The sequence below is a fragment of the Carlito syrichta genome, unplaced genomic scaffold (genome assembly GCF_000164805.1).
Source record: "Carlito syrichta isolate Samal-C Ts95f unplaced genomic scaffold, Tarsius_syrichta-2.0.1 Scaffold167470, whole genome shotgun sequence".
In the NCBI taxonomy this organism is placed as follows: domain Eukaryota; kingdom Metazoa; phylum Chordata; class Mammalia; order Primates; family Tarsiidae; genus Carlito; species Carlito syrichta.
In genome coordinates, this window is record NW_007111566.1 from 513,464 (window position 1) to 534,838 (window position 21,375).

The 21,375-nt window shown below is 39.5% G+C and overlaps 1 protein-coding gene across 2 annotated transcripts in view; it reads left to right on the top strand.

Annotated features, from left to right (window-relative positions):
- Window positions 1–19,806, top strand: part of PLEKHS1 (pleckstrin homology domain containing S1) — a 38,473-nt gene extending 18,667 nt beyond the window's left edge. The window contains exons 3-13 of one of the 2 annotated variants that reach the window (XM_021709145.1): window positions 4,742–4,830; window positions 4,943–5,049; window positions 6,020–6,154; window positions 7,537–7,612; window positions 8,477–8,593; window positions 10,693–10,806; window positions 12,908–13,014; window positions 13,506–13,715; window positions 14,642–14,743; window positions 15,959–16,094; window positions 19,627–19,806. In XM_021709145.1, the coding sequence (XP_021564820.1) occupies window positions 4,742–4,830; window positions 4,943–5,049; window positions 6,020–6,154; window positions 7,537–7,612; window positions 8,477–8,593; window positions 10,693–10,806; window positions 12,908–13,014; window positions 13,506–13,715; window positions 14,642–14,743; window positions 15,959–16,094; window positions 19,627–19,806 (1,373 nt within the window). Of the gene's footprint in view, window positions 1–4,737; window positions 4,831–4,942; window positions 5,050–6,019; window positions 6,155–7,536; window positions 7,613–8,476; window positions 8,594–10,692; window positions 10,807–12,907; window positions 13,015–13,505; window positions 13,716–14,641; window positions 14,744–15,958; window positions 16,095–16,244; window positions 16,473–19,626 lie in introns of those variants that run through there. The other variant, XM_008051148.2, reaches the window with a different exon arrangement.
- The last annotated feature ends 1,569 nt before the right edge of the window (window positions 19,807–21,375 follow it).

The window sequence follows — 21,375 nt, forward strand, 5'->3', positions numbered from 1 at the left end:
GTCAAATGTTAAATGTTAAATGGCCCAGAATTGTTAAATATTGCCCTTGAGAACAATATGTATTCTACTGTCCTTCTTGGAATATTCTATAAATACCAATCAGATAGATTTGGTTGGTAATGTTATTTAAGCCTACTATATTCTTGCTGATTTTCTACCTATCTGTTCTATCCATTATTGAAAGAGTAATATTTAAATCTCTGACTATAATTGTGGATGAGTCCGTTTCTCCATGCAGTCCTATCACTTCTGGCTTCATGTATTTTGAAATTCTGTTAATAGGTGCATATATGTTTAAGATCTTTATGTTCTTTTAGGATTAATTGATCCCTCTATCATTATGAAATTATTGTCTTTTTCCCTGGTAATATTATTTGCTTTGAAATTCACATTGGTATTAATATAGCCACCCCAGCTTTGTTTTTAGTAGTGTTAACATGGGATGTCTTTTTTCCAATTGTTAATCTGTAGTTTACTTGTGTCTTTATATTTTAATTGTTCTTATAGGCAGTATATAGTTGAGTCTTGCTTTTATATTCAATCTGACAAAGTCTGCCTTTTAATTGGTGTGTTACATTTAATGTGATAGTTTATATGGTCAGGCTGTTTGTCTCATTTGTTCTTTGTTCCCCCTTTTCTGCCTTCTTTCCTTTTTAAATTTTACTTTACAGATGTGGGGTACAATTCAGGATTAGGTGCACAAGTGGTCATTGTACAGGTAAAGTGTGGGCTTACCTTTGGTCCCCACTTTTCCTGGTTTGAGATCAGGTACTCTTATTGATGTTGTGCGCCCCACCCACACCCAGGCAGTATCCTGCCGCTGCCAATCCCTTTTTTATTGTGTTGTGGTAAATGTTCAGGGTCCACTTATGAGTGAGAACATGTGGTACTCTGTTCTTTGTTTCTGTGATGGATCACTGAGTATGTCTGTCTTCTGTCTGACTATTTTTTATAATTAAATGTTATCTCTTTTGTTGGCATGTTGGTTAAAACTTTCTGTTTTGTTATTTAAATGATTGCTTTAGGGTTTATACATATCTTTAACATGTCACAGTCTAACTTCAAGTGATATTACGCCAATTCACGTATAATACAAGAAATTCACAAAGGTGTATTTTTGTTTTCCTCTGCTGACCTTTATGCTAGTGTTGAAATGCATTTTACTTGTACATATTTTATAATCTGCACAATGCGTTGCTATTATTTTTGTTTGAACAGTCAATTATTATTGTTTTAAATAATAAGAAAAAAGAATATATTTATCCTTGGGATTACCATTTCAATATTCTTTATCTTTTCTTTATTTTCTTTATTTGTTTGTTTATTTGCATGTTGTATTCAATGAGTTTCTAACTGGGTGCATGTTGTGTAAGATGTGTAGATTTTCATCTGGTATCATTTCCCCTCTGCCTGAAGGACTTCCTTTAATATTTCTTACAGTGCAAGCCTCCTGGTGATGAATTATTTCAGCTTTTATGCATCTAAATGTCTTGAAATTGCCTTGTTTTAAAAGATATTTTTGCTGAAGATAGACTTTTGATTTTTTTTTTTAAGCTCTTTAAATATTTGTTTCTCTTTTTCTTGCTTGCATTGTTTCTGATGAGAAATCAACATCTTGGTTCCTTGTCTTTGTTCTATGTGTATTGTCTTTTTTTCCCCTCTGGCAGCTTTTAAGATTTTTTTCTTTCTTAGTGGCTTTGAGAGATTTGATTATGATATGCCTTGGTGTACTTTTCTTCGTGTATCTTGTGTTGGGGTTCATTGAGCTGCTTGACTCTCTGGGTTTGTAGTTTCAGGTTTGTAAAATTTTTAGTATTATTTCTTTGACTATTTTTCCTTTCCCACTCCTCCACTACAAGGACTCCTATTACTTGTAATTTAGACTTTGAATTCATCCACAGTGTATTGATGTTCTTTTTATGTTTTTGAGTTCTTTTTTCACTCTTTGTTTATTTTGATAGTCCCTATTGCTATGCCTTCAAGCGTACTAATCTTTTCTTCCATAATATTTAATTTGCTGTTACTCCATCCAATGTTGGGTTGTTTTTTTTTTCCTGAAACATAACTTTTATCTCTAAAATTTCACTTTGGGTCTTTTAAAAATACTTCTATATTTCTATCTAACTTCTTGAAAATACAGTGTTAATAACTGTTTTAATGGCTTTCTCTGCCAATTTTAATAGTCTGTGCCAGTTCTAGTCCTGTTTTGATTGACTAACTATTTTCCTCACTATAGGTCATATTTTTCTTCTCTTTGCATGCCTAGTAATCTTTGATTGATTGCCAGATATTGCAACTCTTACCTTGTTGGGTCCTGGATATTTTTGTATTCCCATAAATCTTGAACTTTGTTCTGGGATGCAGTTAAGTTTCACGGAAACAACTTTATCTTTTGTAAGTTTTGCATTTATGGTTTCTTAGGTGAATCTGACACTTTCCTCAGTCTAGGGCTAATTATTCCTTACTACTGAGGCATGACACTCCTGAGTACTCTAGCCAATATCCTGTGGATTATAAGTTTTTCCAATCTCACTGGAGGGAATGAGCACTTTTTCTGACTCTCTATTCTTTTAAAATAATTCTTTCTTGAGTCTCGGGTAGTTTCAGCACACACATATGTTGATCAATACTTTTGAATACTTGAGGGGGACAGTATATACTGCCCTTTGGCTCAGCAGACAAAAACAAAACCACTTTCTGTTAAAAATGAAGTGACAAAAATGTTTAAAAAAGAAGTTTCCAAAATGTTAACTGCTTCACTGTATGTGACAAAATTATAGGTAGTTTTAATTTTTCTATATTTTCTATAATGTCTACAATAATTATGCACTACTTTTGTTATTTAGAAAAACACAATGTTGTTAAATATGCCGAGTGCAGTGGCTCATGCCTGTAATCCCAACACTTTGAGAGACCAAGGTGGGATCACTTGAGACCAGGAGCTTGGGACCAGCCAGGTCAACACAGCAAGACTTTATGCTTATATTATTTTTTATTTTATTTTACTTATGTACTTTTTTGAGGCAGGGTCTCACTCTGTTGCCCAGGCTCACTGCAGCCTCAACCTACTGGACTCAGGCGATCCTTCCGCCTTAGCCTCCTGAGTAGCTGGGACTACAGGTGCGTGCCACCGTGCTTATTTTTCTGATTTTTGGAGAGACAAGATCTTGCTATGCTGTCTAGGCTGATCTCGAACTCCTAGGCTCAAGTGAGTCTCCCACCTTGGCCTCCCCAAATGCTGGGATTATAGGCATGAGCTTCTGTGCCCTGCCTCATCCCTATTAAAAAAAAGAAAAGAAAAAGAAAAAGATTCTCAAGAAGATTCAACAAAATTAAAAAATTTAAAAAGTTAAAGTTTTGTTTGTTTGTTTGTTTGTTTGAGCTTGGTTTTATTTTCACACCTAAACTTTAGGTTTAGTTTATTCTTAGTTTTGGAAAAGGCAGCCTTTACTAAAAAGTTAGACTACAGTAAGCGAAAATAGGACTTGATAATACGCTGCCGGGACTGCTATGACTGCATCCAGTAATTCCGGTGAGGTGGCTGTCCTTGCCTTTCCTCCCTCCCCAACTTCCTCAGCAAAGCCATTCTCCCCTTCTCAAAATAGCACTTCTGCCCCCTTGTTCCTAGTAGCAGGTGGATTTGCTTCTGTTTGTAAGCCCAAGGGCAATGTAGAATTACCATACTTCTTCAATGAGCATGTGCAAGGGGGCCCTTAAAAAAACCCCGGCATTTATTTGTTAAAAATTGTGTGTTTATTCTTACATGTTTATATTTTAGTTATCTTCAAAGTATTCTGCGTTTGATGCCATATACCTATTGAGACATTTTTTCCACTGCTCAGAACAGTTTTTGAACTCGATCATTTTGATGCCTTTTAGTGCTTTTGCTATTTTTTGTTTCACCTCTTCCACATCATCAGATTGTTTGCCTCTGAAGACTTTTTCATCTGGGGAAGTGAAAAAGAGTCGCTAGGGCAAGATTGGGTGAACAGGGAAGGTAGGGCAGGGGGTCATGCCATGTTTGGTCAAAAACTGCTGAACATGCCTTAAACTTATGAGTAAGGAAAATAATGATTCGAGATGATGCCCGAATCCCACTGCTAATGTGAGACTAATTTTTGAGCGGGTAAAGGTTGCCCTTGAGGTGACCCGCCTACTTTGCCGATGCCTGGGAGTCATGATCTGCCTGTCCCCCTTACATTTAAAAAACAAACACAAAAAACTGCTGAACGCTCAGTTTGTTGTGGGCAGGTTCCTTATCATGATGGAAGAACCAGTCACTTCTTTGCCACAACTTGGGACGTTCCTTCCACATTGCAACCTCTCAGCAACGCTAGCTAGTACACTGATGCCAGTGGGTTCCTAGAACACTTAACTAGTAGGGGAAACTTTTCTACAAGGGGTCCGCCCTCCAAGAGATAATTCCAGTTTTGGGAGGGGTCCTCCTCATAGACAAATCTTTGCTCACACCTAGAGAGCTAATGCCATACCAGAAACAGAGTCAGACAGGTGTGAGCTAAATTAAGGTGCTTCTAAATGTTGTCTGAATGAAAGTCCTGGTTGAGGATAAGTAAGAGTTATACACTTGGTCTTTTGTTTTCTTGGGTTATTATAGGTGTTCTTTTCCATAACTGAATAATTTGAAGGCCTTTCCAGAGGTAAACAATGTTTTCCAGTTGAAGCAGTTCTTCTCAGAAATCTAAGAGGAACAAACTGAATCCTGTTCACTTTCTTTTATTAGGCAAACAATGTATGTTTCATTATGAAAATAAAGTCTGCAAACATGATTACTTTATTAAGTCACCACCTCCTCAGCTTTTCTACTCTGCAGTAAGTATTCACTACAATTTAATAAACCTATCACCAGCCTCATGAGCATTTTCAAAATTTCTTTCTTTCCCTCTGAGATTTAACTGAGATGCAAAACCTTTCTCTTTTTCAGACCTCTTGGAAAAGGCGGCTTTTCATCCTGTCAAAAAGTGGGGAAAAGAGCTTTAATCTTTCTTATTACAAAGACTATCATCAGCGAGGTTCCATTGAAATTGACCAGTGTGTATCTAAGCAAGAAAACTTTTATAACAACAAATACTATAGAATCAACACTAACAAGTTGTATGCAAACAGAAATTTAAATCATTGACCAAAGGAACCAAAGGCTTCAAACTTACTATATTTGTGACTAAACAGAAGCTGAAATAGTGAACACTTTGAGTCAGTGATAGTTAAATACTTATTTTATATTGCATGTTATAGCTAATAAATCTTTAATTAATAAGTATTTAGTTAAGGACTTTGATTCACATAATTTGTGGATGAAAGGAAGCAGGTGAAATTGTCATTTTATAAAGCCAAGATGGATTTCTTTTTTTTGAGTCAGAGTCTCACTCTGTCGCCCAGGCTGGAGTATAGTAGTAAGCTTCTGGCCACCGCAGCCTCGACCTACTGGGTTCAGGTGGTTCTTCTGCCTCAGCCTTCCAAGTAACTGGGACTACAGGCGTGCACCACCATGCCTGGCTAATTTTTTGATTTATTGTAGAGATGAGTTCTTGTCAAGTTGCCCAGGTAGTCTTAAAACGCTGGGCTCAGGCAATCCTCTCGCTTCTGCCACCTAAAATGCTGGGATTGTAGCATTTGACACATCTTGACTAATTAGAGCCACTGCGCCTGATTCCAAGATGAATTTATAAAAATATTTAGATCAACTTTTATTGTCTTCTCTTTAAGAAATTATGTACAAAAAATTAAAAAGATAATTTGTGGAATCAAGACCTCCAACCAAAATGGAATCTTTTGAATTAAATTTCAGGCTAAAACAAAGTATTTTCAATTAGAGATAAACAAGATCCAAATTTATTCTCAGATTATCGGGCAATCTTCTAGACATGGAGTGGTTAGAAGATTGCCAAACATATCTAAAATATATCTAAAATTTTATTCAATTTGAATCCCACTATGAAATATGTCAGCTGTCTATTTTTGTATTTGCCTTGGTTTAATACTTTGTGTCTATGTCTAACAGAAATTCCAGTATAGAAATTGGCATAAGTAGTGAGGAAAAGATGCAATCTGTGCAGAAGATGTTTAAATGCCACCCTGATGAGGTGATGTCCATCAGAACTACTAACAGGGCATACTACCTCATTGGCCTTGACAGGTGAGAGTGGTAAGATAACAGAGTGTCTATTGTGTACAAAACAAAAACAAACCAAAAATTAAACAAAAAGTCCCATCACACTTTAAATAAATAAACAATAAACATGCTCTGAACAGAATTCCATGCCACAATCTAAAACCTCATCTTGACAATTTCTATTCTTTTAAAAAAATACCTTGAAAAGTCACCATGTTAGTTTCCTAGGCCTCCGGTAGCCAAATACTACAAACTGGGTGGCTTAGAACAGCAGAAATGTATTGTCTCACAGTTCCGGAGGGTAGGAGTCTAGAATCAAGGTGTTGGTAGGGTTGTGCTCCCTCTGAAGAAGAAGGCACTAGAGAAAGATCTGTTCTGGACCTCTCTCTACTTATTGGTAGTTCCCTTGGCCCGTGGCAACATAACTCCAGTCTTCACATGGTGTTCTCCCTGTGTGCACAGCTCTGTGTCCAAATTCCCCTATTTTATAAGGACACCAGTCCCATTGGCTTAGGAGCCTACCCTACTGCCGTATGACTTCATCTTGACTAATTACATCTTCAACAACCCTATTTCCAAATAATGTCACATTCTGAGGTATTAGGGGTTGGAACTGGAAAGTATAAATCTGGTGGGGGAGGGACACAATTCAACCCATGACATTCACCATCACCCAGATGCATTCTAAGTAAAGGAATACAATACACAAACATCTATACAAGCTACATATATCAGGGAGGGTCTATACTCATTCCTGGAGGAGTCTTCAGTTTTTAAGAGGGGCTCCTGGTGCTAGGAAGGGCGCCTAGTGGATTCTTCATAGTTAATGGTCTGCTTGAGGGAGAGGCAAAGTTGGGGAAGGGACGAGACTGTGCAGAGGAGGCAGCGAATGCCAAAGCCAAAGTAGGAAGAGTCTGGATCCGTGTCAGATCGACTTAAAGTTTTACTTTAAATTGTCATGTGAGTCAACAGAAAAGAAGATGTGGTTTCTAGAAAGTCATTCAAGCACATTCTTCATAAACACATGCATTCCCTAAGGGGAGGCACACCTGGATAGTTACACAAAAGTGGCCCTGACAGGTTAGGGGCTTGCTGAGAACATAAAAGAAATCAGCATCAAAGCTGAAAGCCCCAAACCCTGTGATTACTACTATTATTTTCTACTTTTCTTCCCGTTTCTCAGAGGTTTCCTCACAGAGGTGACATGAGAGTTAATTCTAGTGTGCAAACGTGGAGGTGGTGAGGAGTCAGTGGGCTATTTAGGCTACTTAGGAAAAATCCTTATTTCCCTGGTACCTGCTCTTGCAGCCTGTTCTAACCTTCATAAAAGAATCCTTCTCTGGTTCAAAAGGAGCGCGGGTGCTATTGTTGCCGCCTGCCAGCTGAAAGTGTATTCCTATCAACAGAGAGAAGATTAAAGACTGGGTCTCCTTCATGTCGTCGTTTTGCCGGGATATGAAAGCCTCACAGCAGAACACAGAGGTGACTCACAATCACTAATAAAATGACAGGGCACCTGATCACACCCTTCTTTCAACAGAAAACAATGGTAGCTTTTTTTTTCTTTCTTAGCAACCAGTGTTAATACAAGGAAAAAACTAAGTGAAAAATGTACATCTTTGTTATTTTTTATGATTAACAATAGGACAAAAGCACTTTTGTGTTTTGCAAGAGAGTAAAATACAGACACTTTAGATTTACATTATTGAGGTAGGGAGGGAAGGTTAACTGTAGCACTTTTAAACAGTAGCTAGAACGATAGTATTTTCCATCAATGTTATTCAAGGCACATAACAAGCTTCTTTTCAGATGACTAAGTCTAGGGCAGTTTCTATAAAAATGTTTTTCATCTATCTTGCATTTTTAATAGAATGTCTCTTTCACGTAAGTGCTAGTAGTTTTTAAGTTCTTGATTTAGTTCTTAAGGGTCTCTGCTAATTTTCCCAAGTCCTTTCCTAGGGCAAATCCTTATAGATGAAACTGTAGGTGCCTTTTTTTGACCTGTCTTCCAAAAGTCAAGGAGAAGGAGAAAACAAAGCATATCTACAAGTAGACTGAAATAATGAGGGCAAAAGGAACCAAGTGCAGAGAGAAATGCAGTTGAGAAGACAGGTTGAGAGAAAGTCAATGATGACCTCATCTCCGAAAGCCTGACTGAATATCCCCGAGGGTGTAGGAACTGCAGACAAGATCAGGTCTTGTCTTAGTGAGAAAATGCTGGATGGCAACATGAATATCAGATGGCTAGGAAGAGAGACCGGGAGCAGGGAGTCCAGGAGAGAGACTGAGGCTTCATTCCAAATGAGAGACTGTACCCTGATGACACCATTCCTTTTTCAAAAGCAGGAGGAACTCTCATTGGGTGGTGAAAGACCTCCTTCAGACCCCAGCCCTCCCCTTGGTCCTTTTACTGCATCAGAGGTAGTTGGCTCCAGCTCGACAAGAAACAGTCCACCAGACATGGTAATCAGACTCACCTCTTTCTCTCTCAGGATGCTACTCCTAGGAGACCGCTAATGCTTCAAAATCTTACCAATTGGCAGTTTAATTTAACTGTGCCCACATTCCTCAAAGCCTGACGCACTGTGAAAATGCCTCTCAGCCCTGATATTTAACCTACGTGCAATGTTTCCCATAGCACAGACAAGACTTACTGCATGCCCCACCCATCTCTCCATGCACTTATTCACTCTGGATGCTCTTGATGTGTGTCTGGGTATGCGAGGCTAGGATTCCTCAGCTGAAACAAAGCCTGGCTGGCAACCTTTTCCTTCCTTCCACACACAGGGCCCAGATCCCTCGGTAAAAATATCCTCCAAACACTGCTTGATTTCCTGCCATACTGTCTGTATTCCACAGGCAAAAGCAAAGTTTCTTATTAATTTCCTTCATTTACCCTGATTAGTCTTTCTTCCCATTATAGCTGTATATCACTCCATCTTCATTTCTAATGACGTCTACTTGAGGAAGAAAAATATACTGCCTCTTAAAAGTGACTTGTAATTAGAGCCTCTCTTAGATTTGCAATGTTTGCAACTTGGGATATTAGTAATAAACAGGTTGAGTTTTGTTCTCCTGCGTGGATACTATTTCATTCCTTAGGGACTTAGCCAGTGACTTTCCCCTGCTTGTGGGTACCAAGCACATCAAATGAGCTACAGCCTCCTATTTTATCTGTTGATAGCTCTCCAACTATTTTAAAAGCGTTCTGACCATATCCAATTTACCAGACCAAACACCTCAGCTCGGTTATTCATTTAGTGAGTGGAAACAGTAGTATGCAACAGTCAGGAAGCCTCATCCTTTTCAGTAAAGGCCTCTTGCTTTTTACGCAGGATACCCTCTTTCCTCCAGACTTAACATTGTTGATCATTTTGCCTTTTCACATTGTGTATTCAGATCCAGTGATTTTTCTTTGTCTTTTTTTTCTTTTTGAGTTGGAGTCTCACTCTGTCGCCCAGACTGGAGTGCAGTGGCCGCTCCCGGCCACCGCAGCCTCTACCTGCTGGGCTCCAGCGATCCTTCCGCCTCAGCCTTCCGAGTAGCTGGAACTACAGGCGCGCGCTACCATGCCTGGCTAATTTTGATTTATTGTGGAGATGAGGTCTCACCAAGTTGCCCAGGCGGATCTCGAACCCGCAGGCTCAGGCAATCCCCTCACCTCAGTCTCCCAAGGTGCGGGATTACAGGCTGAGCCACCGAGCCCAGCTTCCAGTGATTTTTCAGCCAGCTCAAGTTAAGAGTACGATTTGCTTTGTTGGGTGGTGGTGCTGTTGTTGTTTCATTAAGTGGGGGAACTTCGTTTACCCTCTACTCAGTTTTATCTGGCTTCATGAGCTTGGAGCTAGACAAAAATGGACACAATTTAAATACATCTATTTTTTAAAAAAATCACCATCTTTCAAGGACTTCCTAGAGAGCAGAGTCTTTTCTAAAGCATTGTTCTTGGAAGAATTAAACTGTACTTATAACAATTTTCCTGCCATACAAAACGCTACTTTAGTACAGTCTCGTGTATCTATTGGGGAAGGGAAGATGATAATTGGTTGAACCTAGATCACCTTGAAGCCTATAATTCATCCTGTCACATGATCAACCCAACCAAATTATGTTGCTATGGAAACAATAGAAGTATGTGAGCAAAAGACAAAAGAGAAATATTGAGCAGGAAGAGGAAAGGTGCAATGCCTTGACTCTGGGTTAATTACCTTCTTAGATGGCATTGGGTGATAACTGGAAAAAGATATGAGAGAGGACTTCATGACAGAGCTTAGTGACTTAGAATACTACCCACGGGACAAACCCACTTGTTCAAAGTTACAGCTCCAAATGGTAGAGAAAAAAGCCACAATGATGTGCTTATATTTTCACATCATCAGTGGTGACCCAGATTCAAGAGGCAAGTTCAAGTTGTGTGAGCTTCTGGATATAACCTTGGAAGATTCTCTGGTCTTTTCAATCTAACTAATCTATTATGGCTTTTCTAGAAAGCACGTGATTTCATTCCATCTCTTGCAAAGAAAAAAGAAAAGCATTAATTTCTTCTTATCTCTTTTATTCAGCATTTAACGGAAAAAAGTTCTCCAGCTCGTCTGCCACATGATTTCTTGTCAGAGACCACTCAAGATACAAACAAAGATAATTATTATCTTAGTCCTCGAAGTGTTCTTTTAGAGGTAACCCCTTTCTTCCAATAATCATTCATCCCATTAAGAAATATTTGCCAAGCCCCTACCATACACTATTCATGAGACACTAGGCTGGGATCAGTGGACACACAGAGTTAAATCAGTCATAGATGATGTGCTCATGGTGCTGCTACTTGAATAGGAGCCAATGCTAATACAGACAGAAAGGGCTCCGTGTTGAAGAGAGATGCTTATAAAATGTCCAGGGGTACATGAAGGTGGAAGGAGGAGGAGCTGACTTCTGACAAAAATCAGGAGGGTTGACATTTGAGCTTACTTGATGGGTTAAATTTGGACATGGGTGTTGACTTGAGGAGTCTTTCTGCATTCTTGGCAGAAAGAACAGCATGAACAAAGGTTCTTGGGTGATCAGTTGGATGGGTGTATCGATCAGCTTACCTATTAATTGGAAGCCCATTCTGAGTTCATTCTGAGCACCATTCACTATTCCGTACTAGGCATGCTTGTAGGTACAATAGTAAACTTGACATTGCCCTGCATTTCAAGCTCACAGACTTATCAGTTATCACATGATAATGCTACACAAGAGCTATGGTGAAAGTACTCTGGAAGTAAGAGAAAAAGGACAGATTTCCTCTCTCTGCTGGATTGAGAGAAGACTTCAGAGATGAAATGGTATTTGATATATGTATGGTGAACAGTGCAGTTAGGCTGCAACCTAGAGTATGTGAATGGTACCGTGGGAAATAAACAGAAAAAGAGCCAGACCGTGATGGATCTTGAATGCCAAGTTGACTTCATTCTGTAGGCAGTGTAGGGACAATGATGACTTCTGAGCTGAGAAGTGACAAAACCTGAATTATATTCCAGTAATACTAACCCAGCAGCTATGTCTGTGGTAGACTACAGAGAACAGAGAATGGAAGTGGGAGATAGGAAGATAAATTAGGGATTGGGGCAGCATCAATTCCCAATCTTGGGGTTTTCTACAAGATAATGACATTTGTTTATACAAAAAGAAAAAAAAACATTGAGTTTAAATAAGTTCTAGAAAGACCAAGCTAAGTTAAAGTAATTTAGGCACACTTCTTAACAGCAGAATTATCAGAGCCTTTGGTATGCAGTGGTGCATTATAAATAGCCAAGCTACATGAAACACACAGCATTTCCCAAGCTCATTTGAGCACAGAGCCCTTCTTGCACCAGAAATATTTTCACACTCGTGTTCCCTGGGATGGTCTTTTATAATAGTCCAATCAATCAATCAGGTGTGTATTGAACATCAGTTATAAGCCTGGCATCTACTAGGTACTTCGTGGAACACAAAGTCTAGTAAGGCAGATAATACTATGCTAAAAGACAATAAAAAAATTTAAGTATGAAACTATGTAATAAAAATGCAGAGAAAGGAAAGATTGGCAGCAGCTGAAAGGATCAGAGGAGGCTATAGTCTTCAGCTTAGGCCTGAACAGGATTTCAATAAACAGAAGAAAAGAGAGGCATTCTAGGTGAAGGAAACAGCAAGAATGTGGGGACAGGAGGAACACCATGTGGGGACAGTAGGGGGTCAGTTGGGAAGGCTGGCCTGACTGGAAGGAAGTATTCCAATTATGGATTAATGATGAACTTGCTAGGTAGGTCTTAGTGGTTTTGAGCAACCATTACCTCAAGTGACCATCTTTTTTCTAAGGGGACTGTTGAAAGCCTCTCCAGGGCAGTATTTCCTAGCATGCTTAGTGTTCCCCGCCCCCAAGCAACTTGTGCTGCCTGTGAGCATGGTAGCCCAAGACCAGCTCCACAGTGTGTGCCAGTAGAACTGAATGGGGAAAAGCTTTTATGTCATTAAGTGCCTAATGATGCAACAGAAAGGTAAATAACAATTTAACCCAATAATAAGAACACTCATATCAGGAACATGGGGGGTCCAGGAGAAGAAAATTGACTCAGAAGCTTTGCTGGTTTGGTCTTGCGAAGAGAAAGTTGGTTGCTACGTCCCAAATGAGAACCATGTTTATCCAATGGTGGATATACCTACTATTTCAGGGCCCAGAGTCATCATATTAGGGATAAGAAAGTGCCTGACTTACTGGTAGATGTGCGTCCTTATGCCTATTCCTCTTGTTTACAGTTGGATAATATTATTGCTTCCAGTGAGTCTGGTGAATCTTATGAACCTTGTGGTCCAGACCAGGTCTCTAGAAGAATTGAAAGTCATTACATGTCAATGAAGTCCTGGTAAGGAAAACTTCCACTTAAAAAAAAATTGATTTTAGTTAATCCATGTGATAGAACAATGGCTGCCAGTTCATTTTAGTAGTTGATAAATTGATGCAAAACATTACCACAGAGCAATTCCACATATTATTCAATAATCTCAAAATTATTCTGTGGGTAGCAATTTCTCCACCCACAGAAAACCATTGGTGACATCCTCAGGACATTTTCTGTCTCCTGGGAAAGTTATTTTCTATTTTGCATTTATATCTCTCACACTTTCACTTCTGTCCTCCAAACCCTGTAAAGGGTTCTTTTAATTCTATATCCATTTTTAGAAAGAAAGTTTGTTGGCTTCGATTCTAACTGTGGCTGTGATTCTGATGGTTGGACAAACTTCAAGACCTTGTTAGTTTTTACATGGCTGTTAGCTACTTAAATCTGACACACACAATGGAAAATTGTAAACAGACATGCTAAAAAAGGGTTCATTTTAATTTCTTACACTCTAGTTTTTTCAAAGAAGCATCCCATGAGTCTGCAGATTTCGGCAAAGAAGAGCCCCGGAGTCTTCCAGAGACTCAGGATGGGGGACTTCACTTGCAAGAACAAGGCTCCGGAAGTGATTTGTGTCTTTCACCTGCCAAAACGGAAGTGCAGACCACAAATGATAAAAAGGGGTCGGCCTCACTAACTGTTGTGCAATTGTCTATCTTGATCAAGTAAAGCTCTAATTTCTAAAACTTTATGGGCCCTAAGAGCAAGGCAGGCTTCCCCCTACCCCAGCTTTTTTTTTAAACTTGAATTTAAATTTTAAAGCAGTTCCTAAAAATCTCCAAGTCAGCCAAGAATCTGACCAGCTTCTCAGTGTCATTGATGTTGTGGTTAAGGAGAGTGAAAAACAGCTGGAGCAAAGTGGTCCCCTGGGCTGGGGTTGGCATTTTCAAGTATTCTTTAAAACTCTCCCTTAGCTAGCCTTTCAGGTCTCAGAACTTTGAGTCTGCATTGATTTGAGTAGCATGCCACCCATCTTTTACATTACAGTGATGTCGGGCACGCCAATTGCATGAGGCTTGGTTACAGTCTGGGAGGAGAGTGTTTAGGTTTTACGTGATACCAAGAGCATTTAATATGATTGTTGTAATTTTAACTCTTTGCCATGATTTCTTCCATGGAATCATTTCCAGCAGAGAAATAGGCAGATGGACCTGATGTGGACAGCTGTATACCAATTTAGTCCATGTTTGCCTCTCTTCTCATTGCCTACCATCTAATACCACACCCCAAGTAGGATGGTGGGGAAGGACATTCATGAGTAATTTTCTGTAACTTAAATTCATATTTTTCCCCAAATGTCTTAGACAACCTTTACCTGGGCAATAACAATACCATCTCAGAACTATTAATAGTGGACTAAAATTCTGCTCTAAACGTATAGTTCAGAGCCAGAGTTAATTGCCTGAGGTGATTTTTTTTTTTTAAGTTGGTGTCTCTGACACCCTGGCTGAAGTGCACCATCATGGCTCACTGCAGCCTTGACTTCCTGGGCTCAGGTGATCCTTCTGCCTCAGCCCCTTGAGTAGATGGAACTACAGGTGCATGCCACCATGCCTGGCTAGTTGACTTTTACAAATGTCTTGTCTCATAGTAACATCTCTGATGAAAGCCAAGTGGAGAAATTGAATGTGTTCCTTTCTTCTTCTGATGTCATAGACTACCTTGCTCTCACAGAAGCTGCAGGACGGATATGGTAGGTTGGAGGCTTGATTGTTATTGATTATAAATGGAGTTGGATGATATGAAGAGAACAATTATACCTTGAAACTGTATTGACAAAATTGACTGGGAGGCTTGGATTGTTGTATAGTTGTTGCTAGAAAAAAGGTCTTTGCTTGAGACAGAAGTAAAGATATTATTGTGCAGGAGTCAGCTGGGAGATGAGGGAAAGGCATATAAAAGAACCTAAAAGTCCAGGAAGCAGCACATTTCTGATTTCTCAAAGATGAGGAAAAATGGGCAGGAATACACTGGTCAAAGAACATCATTTCTGATCACTGTGCAATGAGTATTTGATGAATAAATGAAATTAGTGAAGTCAATAAGAATGAAAAGTCTTAAAAAAAAGTCATATCAGAGTCTAAGACATCCACACACACAAGGTAAAAACAAACAAACAAAAAAAAACGACTAGTCAGGAACTCAGACACAAAAAACTGGCAGAGAATTTTCTTAAAGTAATCACTGTTATTTGAGTCTACATTCTTTTAAAGACTTTCTGATTTATTTTGATGGAAAATTACATTTTTTACAAGGGAAGAAAGCCCTTTAATATAAACACTACACGAGTTGTCTTGTAAGTTCTAAGCAGGCACAACCTTCCATTTTCCCCAAATTTCCACAGTCTAAAGCTCAATAAATGCTTGACCAAAACTGTAGACTTCTCTGTGACTGAACTGTTTCATTTGTTAATTTATTTATTCATTCATTAGCTATTCATTGTATAATCATTATGTGCTCACTTCCAACAAACACGTATAGAGCACCTTCTATTACTGGGAGCTATGGGGTTATAAAAATTAAAACACAAAGCAAACGAACAAAAGATGGCACTGTACTTTTTGGGTCATGTAGCCTAGTGAAAAAGACAGTTGCATGAACAAGTAAATATTTTAAATAAAATGCAATAGATAAGGTACTCACATAATGCAGTAGAAGCCCAGGAGAAGGGCAGATTAATGATGGCAGAGGAGTAGAATGCAGGACTTCATAGGGCTTTGTAAGGGTGGTATGATTTGAGTTGGGCTTTGGAGGAAGGGCTAAGCTTCCAGGCAGAAAAAGGAGATGGCTTACTTCAGAGATGGAGCAACAGAGTTTGGAGTGAGGAGCCCCACGGGCCCCATGCGTGCCCTGCTCTCCCAGCAATCTCGGTCTCACATTGGTGTTGGGGACTGTATTCTCACTGCAGTGTGTCTCAGTGGAAAGGCCCTGCAAGGCTGGGATGCTTATTTTGCCACGGAGATCATCTTTTGGCGGTGAATGGCCTGAAGCCCCAGAACATGGAGGAGGTCAACTTGTTTCTCACCAGGTCCATCCAGAAGGAGGTGAGTTCTACTGACCAGCCCTGGCCAGGGTAAGTCTGTGCCAGAAGGAACAAGATCAAGGTCTTAGATGGAGTCTGAAAAGAACTCTGAATACAAATGAGACTCTTCCTGCTTCCCCCACTGAGTGTAAATAACAGAATGTCCTTTTAGGATTTGTTTAGAAATCTTTCATATCAAGGAGCATTTGGAGAGGGTGCTGGTCTAGGAAATAGAGCACCTGGGTTCAGAACCTCAGATCATCATGTGGCAAAAAGAGGTTGCATGGAACCAGACCTGCTCAGACTTGGCAAGCCAGCTTCTTTAACCAATTTGTGTCTCGGTTTTCTCTTCTGCAAAATTAGGGATAATGATGGTACCAGTTGTTGGAGGGTAAAATGAGATAATATATGTAACATGCACATATTAAGTGCTAATATATATTATAGTTACTTTTCCTGCTACTCTGACTGGTCGTGGAATGTTGTTCAGGCTCTTTTTTTTCCATTTTCATTTTAGATTCAGGAGGTACACATGCATGTTTGTTGCATGGACATATTGTATTGGGGATTGGGTCTCAGGTGGCACATTTCCCAGATAGTGAACATCGTACCCCATAGATAATTTCTGAACCCTATGTCCCTCCCCCACCTTCCCCCTTTTTGGTGTCCCCAGTGCCCATTGTTTCCAACTTTGTGACCATTTAGCTCCCACGCATGAGTGAGAATATGTGGTGTTGGTTTTCTGTTTCTGAGTCAGTTCACTCAGGATAATGGTCTCTAGCTCCAACCATGCTATAGCAAAGGACATGGTTTCCTTCTTTTTTATGGCTTCATAGTATCCCATAGTGTATAGATACCATATTTTCTTTATCTAGTCAATTGTTGACGAGAACATGGTATATATAAACCATATTTCTTTATCCATTCAATGGTTGGTGGGCACTTAGGTTGGTTCTATGATCTTGCTATTGTGAATAGTGCTGCAATGAACATACAAGTACTGGTATTTTTTTCATATATTGATTTCTTTTCCTTTGGGTAGATCCCTAGAGGTGGGGTGGCTGTGTCAAATGATAATTCAATTTTCAGTTCTTTGAGAAATCTCTGTGCTATTTTCTATAGAGGATGAACTAGTTTACAATCCCACCAACAGTGGACGAGCGTTCCCTTTTCTCCGCAACCACGCCAACATCTGTTGTCCTTTGACTTTCTAATAATAGGCTGATTTTGTTTGGTTTGGTTTTAATTTCAGGCTCATTTTTTTTAATGCCTCAGTTTCCTCATCTTAGGAGTCATCAGAGCTATACCTTCTTCATAGAGTGGTTGTAAAAATTAAACATAGTGTGTGTGTATGCAGTGAGTGTGTGTGTGTTTTAAAGAATTAGCTATTGTCTTACATATCAACACAGTTTCCATATTGTTCATTCTTTCTCTGGTCTACTTTTGTTTTTAACTAGCCCCGTGACCTTAGGAAAGTCATTTCCTTCTCTGGGCTTTAGTTTATTCTCTCTAAAGTGAGAGTTGTTTTTCAAACTGAACTTGCACCTCTGGAATGGGAGTGAAAAGAAAAAGAGGAAAGGGACAGGATACTGGAGAAGTTTACATTTATCTTTTGTGGGTGGGGTGAGGGTTAGGGTCTCACTCTGTCACCCAGGCTGGAGTGCAGAGGTACGATCAAGGCTGACCACAGCTTCGACCTCCTGGGCTCAGTCTCCTGAGTAGCTGGGACTACAGGTGTGCACCTCCACACTCAATTAATTTTTTTTTTTGTAGAGACAAGTTCTTGCTATGTTGCCTAGGCTAGTCTCGAACTCTTAGGCTTAAGTGATGCTCTCACCTCAGCCTCCCAAAGTGCTGGGATTACAGGTGTGAACCACTGCACCTAACCTATCATTTATCTTTTGTGGAAAAAAAGATAAGTCCAAAATATTGGACTTTCCTTTTAGCTTTTCCCAAAGAAACAGTTCATTATCTCAAAACTTCTGAAAGTCACAGTACTAGAAGTTTCCCCAATTTCTTCCAGCTCTGAGAGCTTCTGATTATGTATCACATATATAAAGGATATGTCTTATCTCTTCTGTATCACATAGTAACCCCTTTGGCTAGACAAATTGTACTATCCCTGTTATCTAAATGAGTAAACCCATTTGGATGAGTGTGTTCCCAAGCTATATAACTAGTGAGCGGTAGAGCAAAACACATTTATTCATTCACTCTGTTTATTGAACATTTGCCTGGGTACTGTGCTAGATTCGAGAGGTATAAAAATGGTCTCAGCCTGAGCTTAAAGAGCTCACAGATTAGTGGATACAACAGGCATATTATATGCTATTTACAATACAGTGTGTGCCCTAAGACATGAACAGAGGGCCATGGATGAGTATAGACATAGAATGGAATAAATTTATTTAAAGGAGGCCAGGAGACTATCTTAGAGGAAATGGTATTTAGCTTGGGTTTGAGACTGGATAGGAGCTTGCGTTGTGGAAAAGAGGTAGCTTTCAGGGATCTGGTCCAAAAATCTGGTGACATGGTATATTTCCCCTGTCAAAAGTCCTTATGAGGGCCAAGAAGTTAACATAATCTTCTGAACCCTTCAGAAAGTTAACAAACAGTACTCTGACCCAAAGAGTACTCAGAAACCAAGAAAAGAGTTTGGCATCTGCTCAGAAGCCAAGAAAAGAGCTTTTGCCTGGGAGCAGAACCAGGAACTATACCTGGCTGTTGGGGACTATAGTTTATCATGACTGTCTTTCTAGACTGTGGAGTCATTGCATGGGAAGGGACAACAGCATTTTCTTGTGCTTGTTCTGCTTTCCCTTTTCTATTCGATAACAACTCCTAGATGCCACTGAGAAGTATGGGTGTCCACCAACACGATTATCTCAAAAATGAAGGACACTGAAAGAGAGGGTTGAGAACCAAAGAGGAAAACCAATGGCCCTAATGTTTTAAAGTGTCCAAGCCCATTAGATTTCCTTTTCTTTCTGTTAAACTGCAGTTGAGAGAAATAGGAGGTTGGAATGAGAATGGGGCCTGTACAGTGAGGGGAGAGAATGTGCAATTTTAAAAGGTGAGAGAGAGAGAGAGAGAGAGCGTGTGTGTGTGTGTGTGTGTGTGTGTGTGTGTGTGTGTGTGTGTGTACATGTGTGTGTGCACTCATGCACATGCATGCAGGAAGAGGACATGCTAGACTGCTGGTGAAACTCATCAAACTTCAATTTCCTCCCAGTTTTGTCTGGTCCTGTCTAATAGCCTCATTTTGATTCACTAGTGGCCCTTTTAACTCTTGATGCCACTGGGCCCATCTGGCGCCATCAATGCTCTCTGGAATCTTCTCTAAAGGCTCAGGCCAGTGGATGACAGAAAATAAAAACCCATTTTCCACCTGAACATCCAAGTTATTACTGGCTTCTTTTGGACCAGATACTATAGTTCATCACAAGAGCTTCAAAACATAGTATCAAAGGCAGGAATGAGGACAGATTGGGAGCCAAAAATCTTAAGGCTAGATCATCTTTAGTCATTTAACGTTCCTCTTTCTTGTGTTTCAGAAAGTAAAACTCACCATCGGGAGGATCCCAAATTCAGAGACATTCCATGCTGTACCCTGCACATGCTCCTTAAAACAACAAGGTGTTGCATTTTCTCAAGTAGATCAGTCTGGTCTGGACAGAGCACCAAAGAGGAGTCCAGCCGTTAGAAAAAACCAGAATAAAGAGACTAGAGAGTAATGTGCTGTGACCCACTGCAGCAGAACCGTGCGGAACCTCTGCCACTCACTGCCACATGATATGAAACAAGTCAGCACATCTCTCTGAAATTCTGCATCTTAACAATGGGAATAACTATCCCCTCCCTGGCGATTGCATCAGAGATGTTGAGAGGGTCACATGGGATAATGACTACGGCTCACAGTGAAAATAGAAGACATTATCTGAGACTTTGTCCCAAGCACCACAGACACAGATTGGGTCAGTCCCTCTTGTAATAGACACAGTGTTCTGTGAGGTCATGGTCCACACAATCCCTTCTTTGTCAGGGAACGCACATGGAGATACTTATCCAGGAAGGCAAGATTCCCAAGAGAGATGTGATATCTGACCAGCCTTCCCGAACACCCCCTGTCTCTCATCATCCCCACAGTCCAGAGTGCTGAGACAGAGTGGTCTCTGGGATTCAATAAGGATCTTGTTTTCTTAAAAACCCAGTGACTATTTTAGATTAAGGTCATATGCAGCAGAGAGCTGCTTGCTCTACGAGCAATAACAGCAACACTTAGCACTTCAAAAATTGGAACTTCTTAACTAATGGATGCATTAACTTCTTTGGCCTGGAAGGCCAGAAGAATCAAACCCTTGTTCCTAAACTGGAAAACAAAGGCAGAAAGGCAAAGCGCACATCAAATTGGGGAATGTCAGAGAAAAAGAGGGCTTTAAAAATCACATCTCACCATGTTGTCATTTCACATGGAAGAAAGGCCTGGAACAATGAATGACATAAATTCCTCCATCGTGACTCCAAGTTTCATAGCTGTTTTGTGACGGAACCAAGGCTCTCTTAAATCAGCTCTGGGAAACAAATGTCCTGATTCTCACCTTGTATTTGGATTTATGAAATGATCTTCAGTACTTAGAACAGCCATTCAAGCACAGTGCATTTCTGTTATCTAGATTGTTCAGAAAGTATAAAGTTTTCATGTACCTACCCTATTTGACCTACTGTTTCTACTGCTAGAAGTTTATCGTACAGAAATGCACAAATATATAAAGATACCTATGAAAAATGTTTACTGTAGCATTGTTTGAAATAATAAAAAAATCATTTGGGGATTGTTTATGATTTCATATCATTGAACACTGCAGATGTTAAAAAGTTCAGCATATACAGTTAAGGAAAAATGTTCACGATATATATATATGTATACATATATAATATATGTATACATATAATATATATATTCTTTTTATTTCTAAATCAGGATATGACAATCAGCACATAGCATGATATATTAAGAATGAGAGAAGCAAGTTATAGTACAGTTAGCATAGCATTTTTGTAAAAATAGATTTTTGGTATTTGCATATATGTATATGTATATATAAAATTTCTCCAGGCCTAATTAAAGAGAGGGATACCTACCTCACAAGGTTGTTGTAAGGTTTCAATTTAAGCACATTGCCTGATATACAGTAAACACTCAATATGTGTTAGTTGTACTGTTGTGCTGATATGCTTTCTTTTTTTAACTGAAGTTTAGAATAAGCTATATCAACTTGTTAATAAGAATTATCTCACAAAAA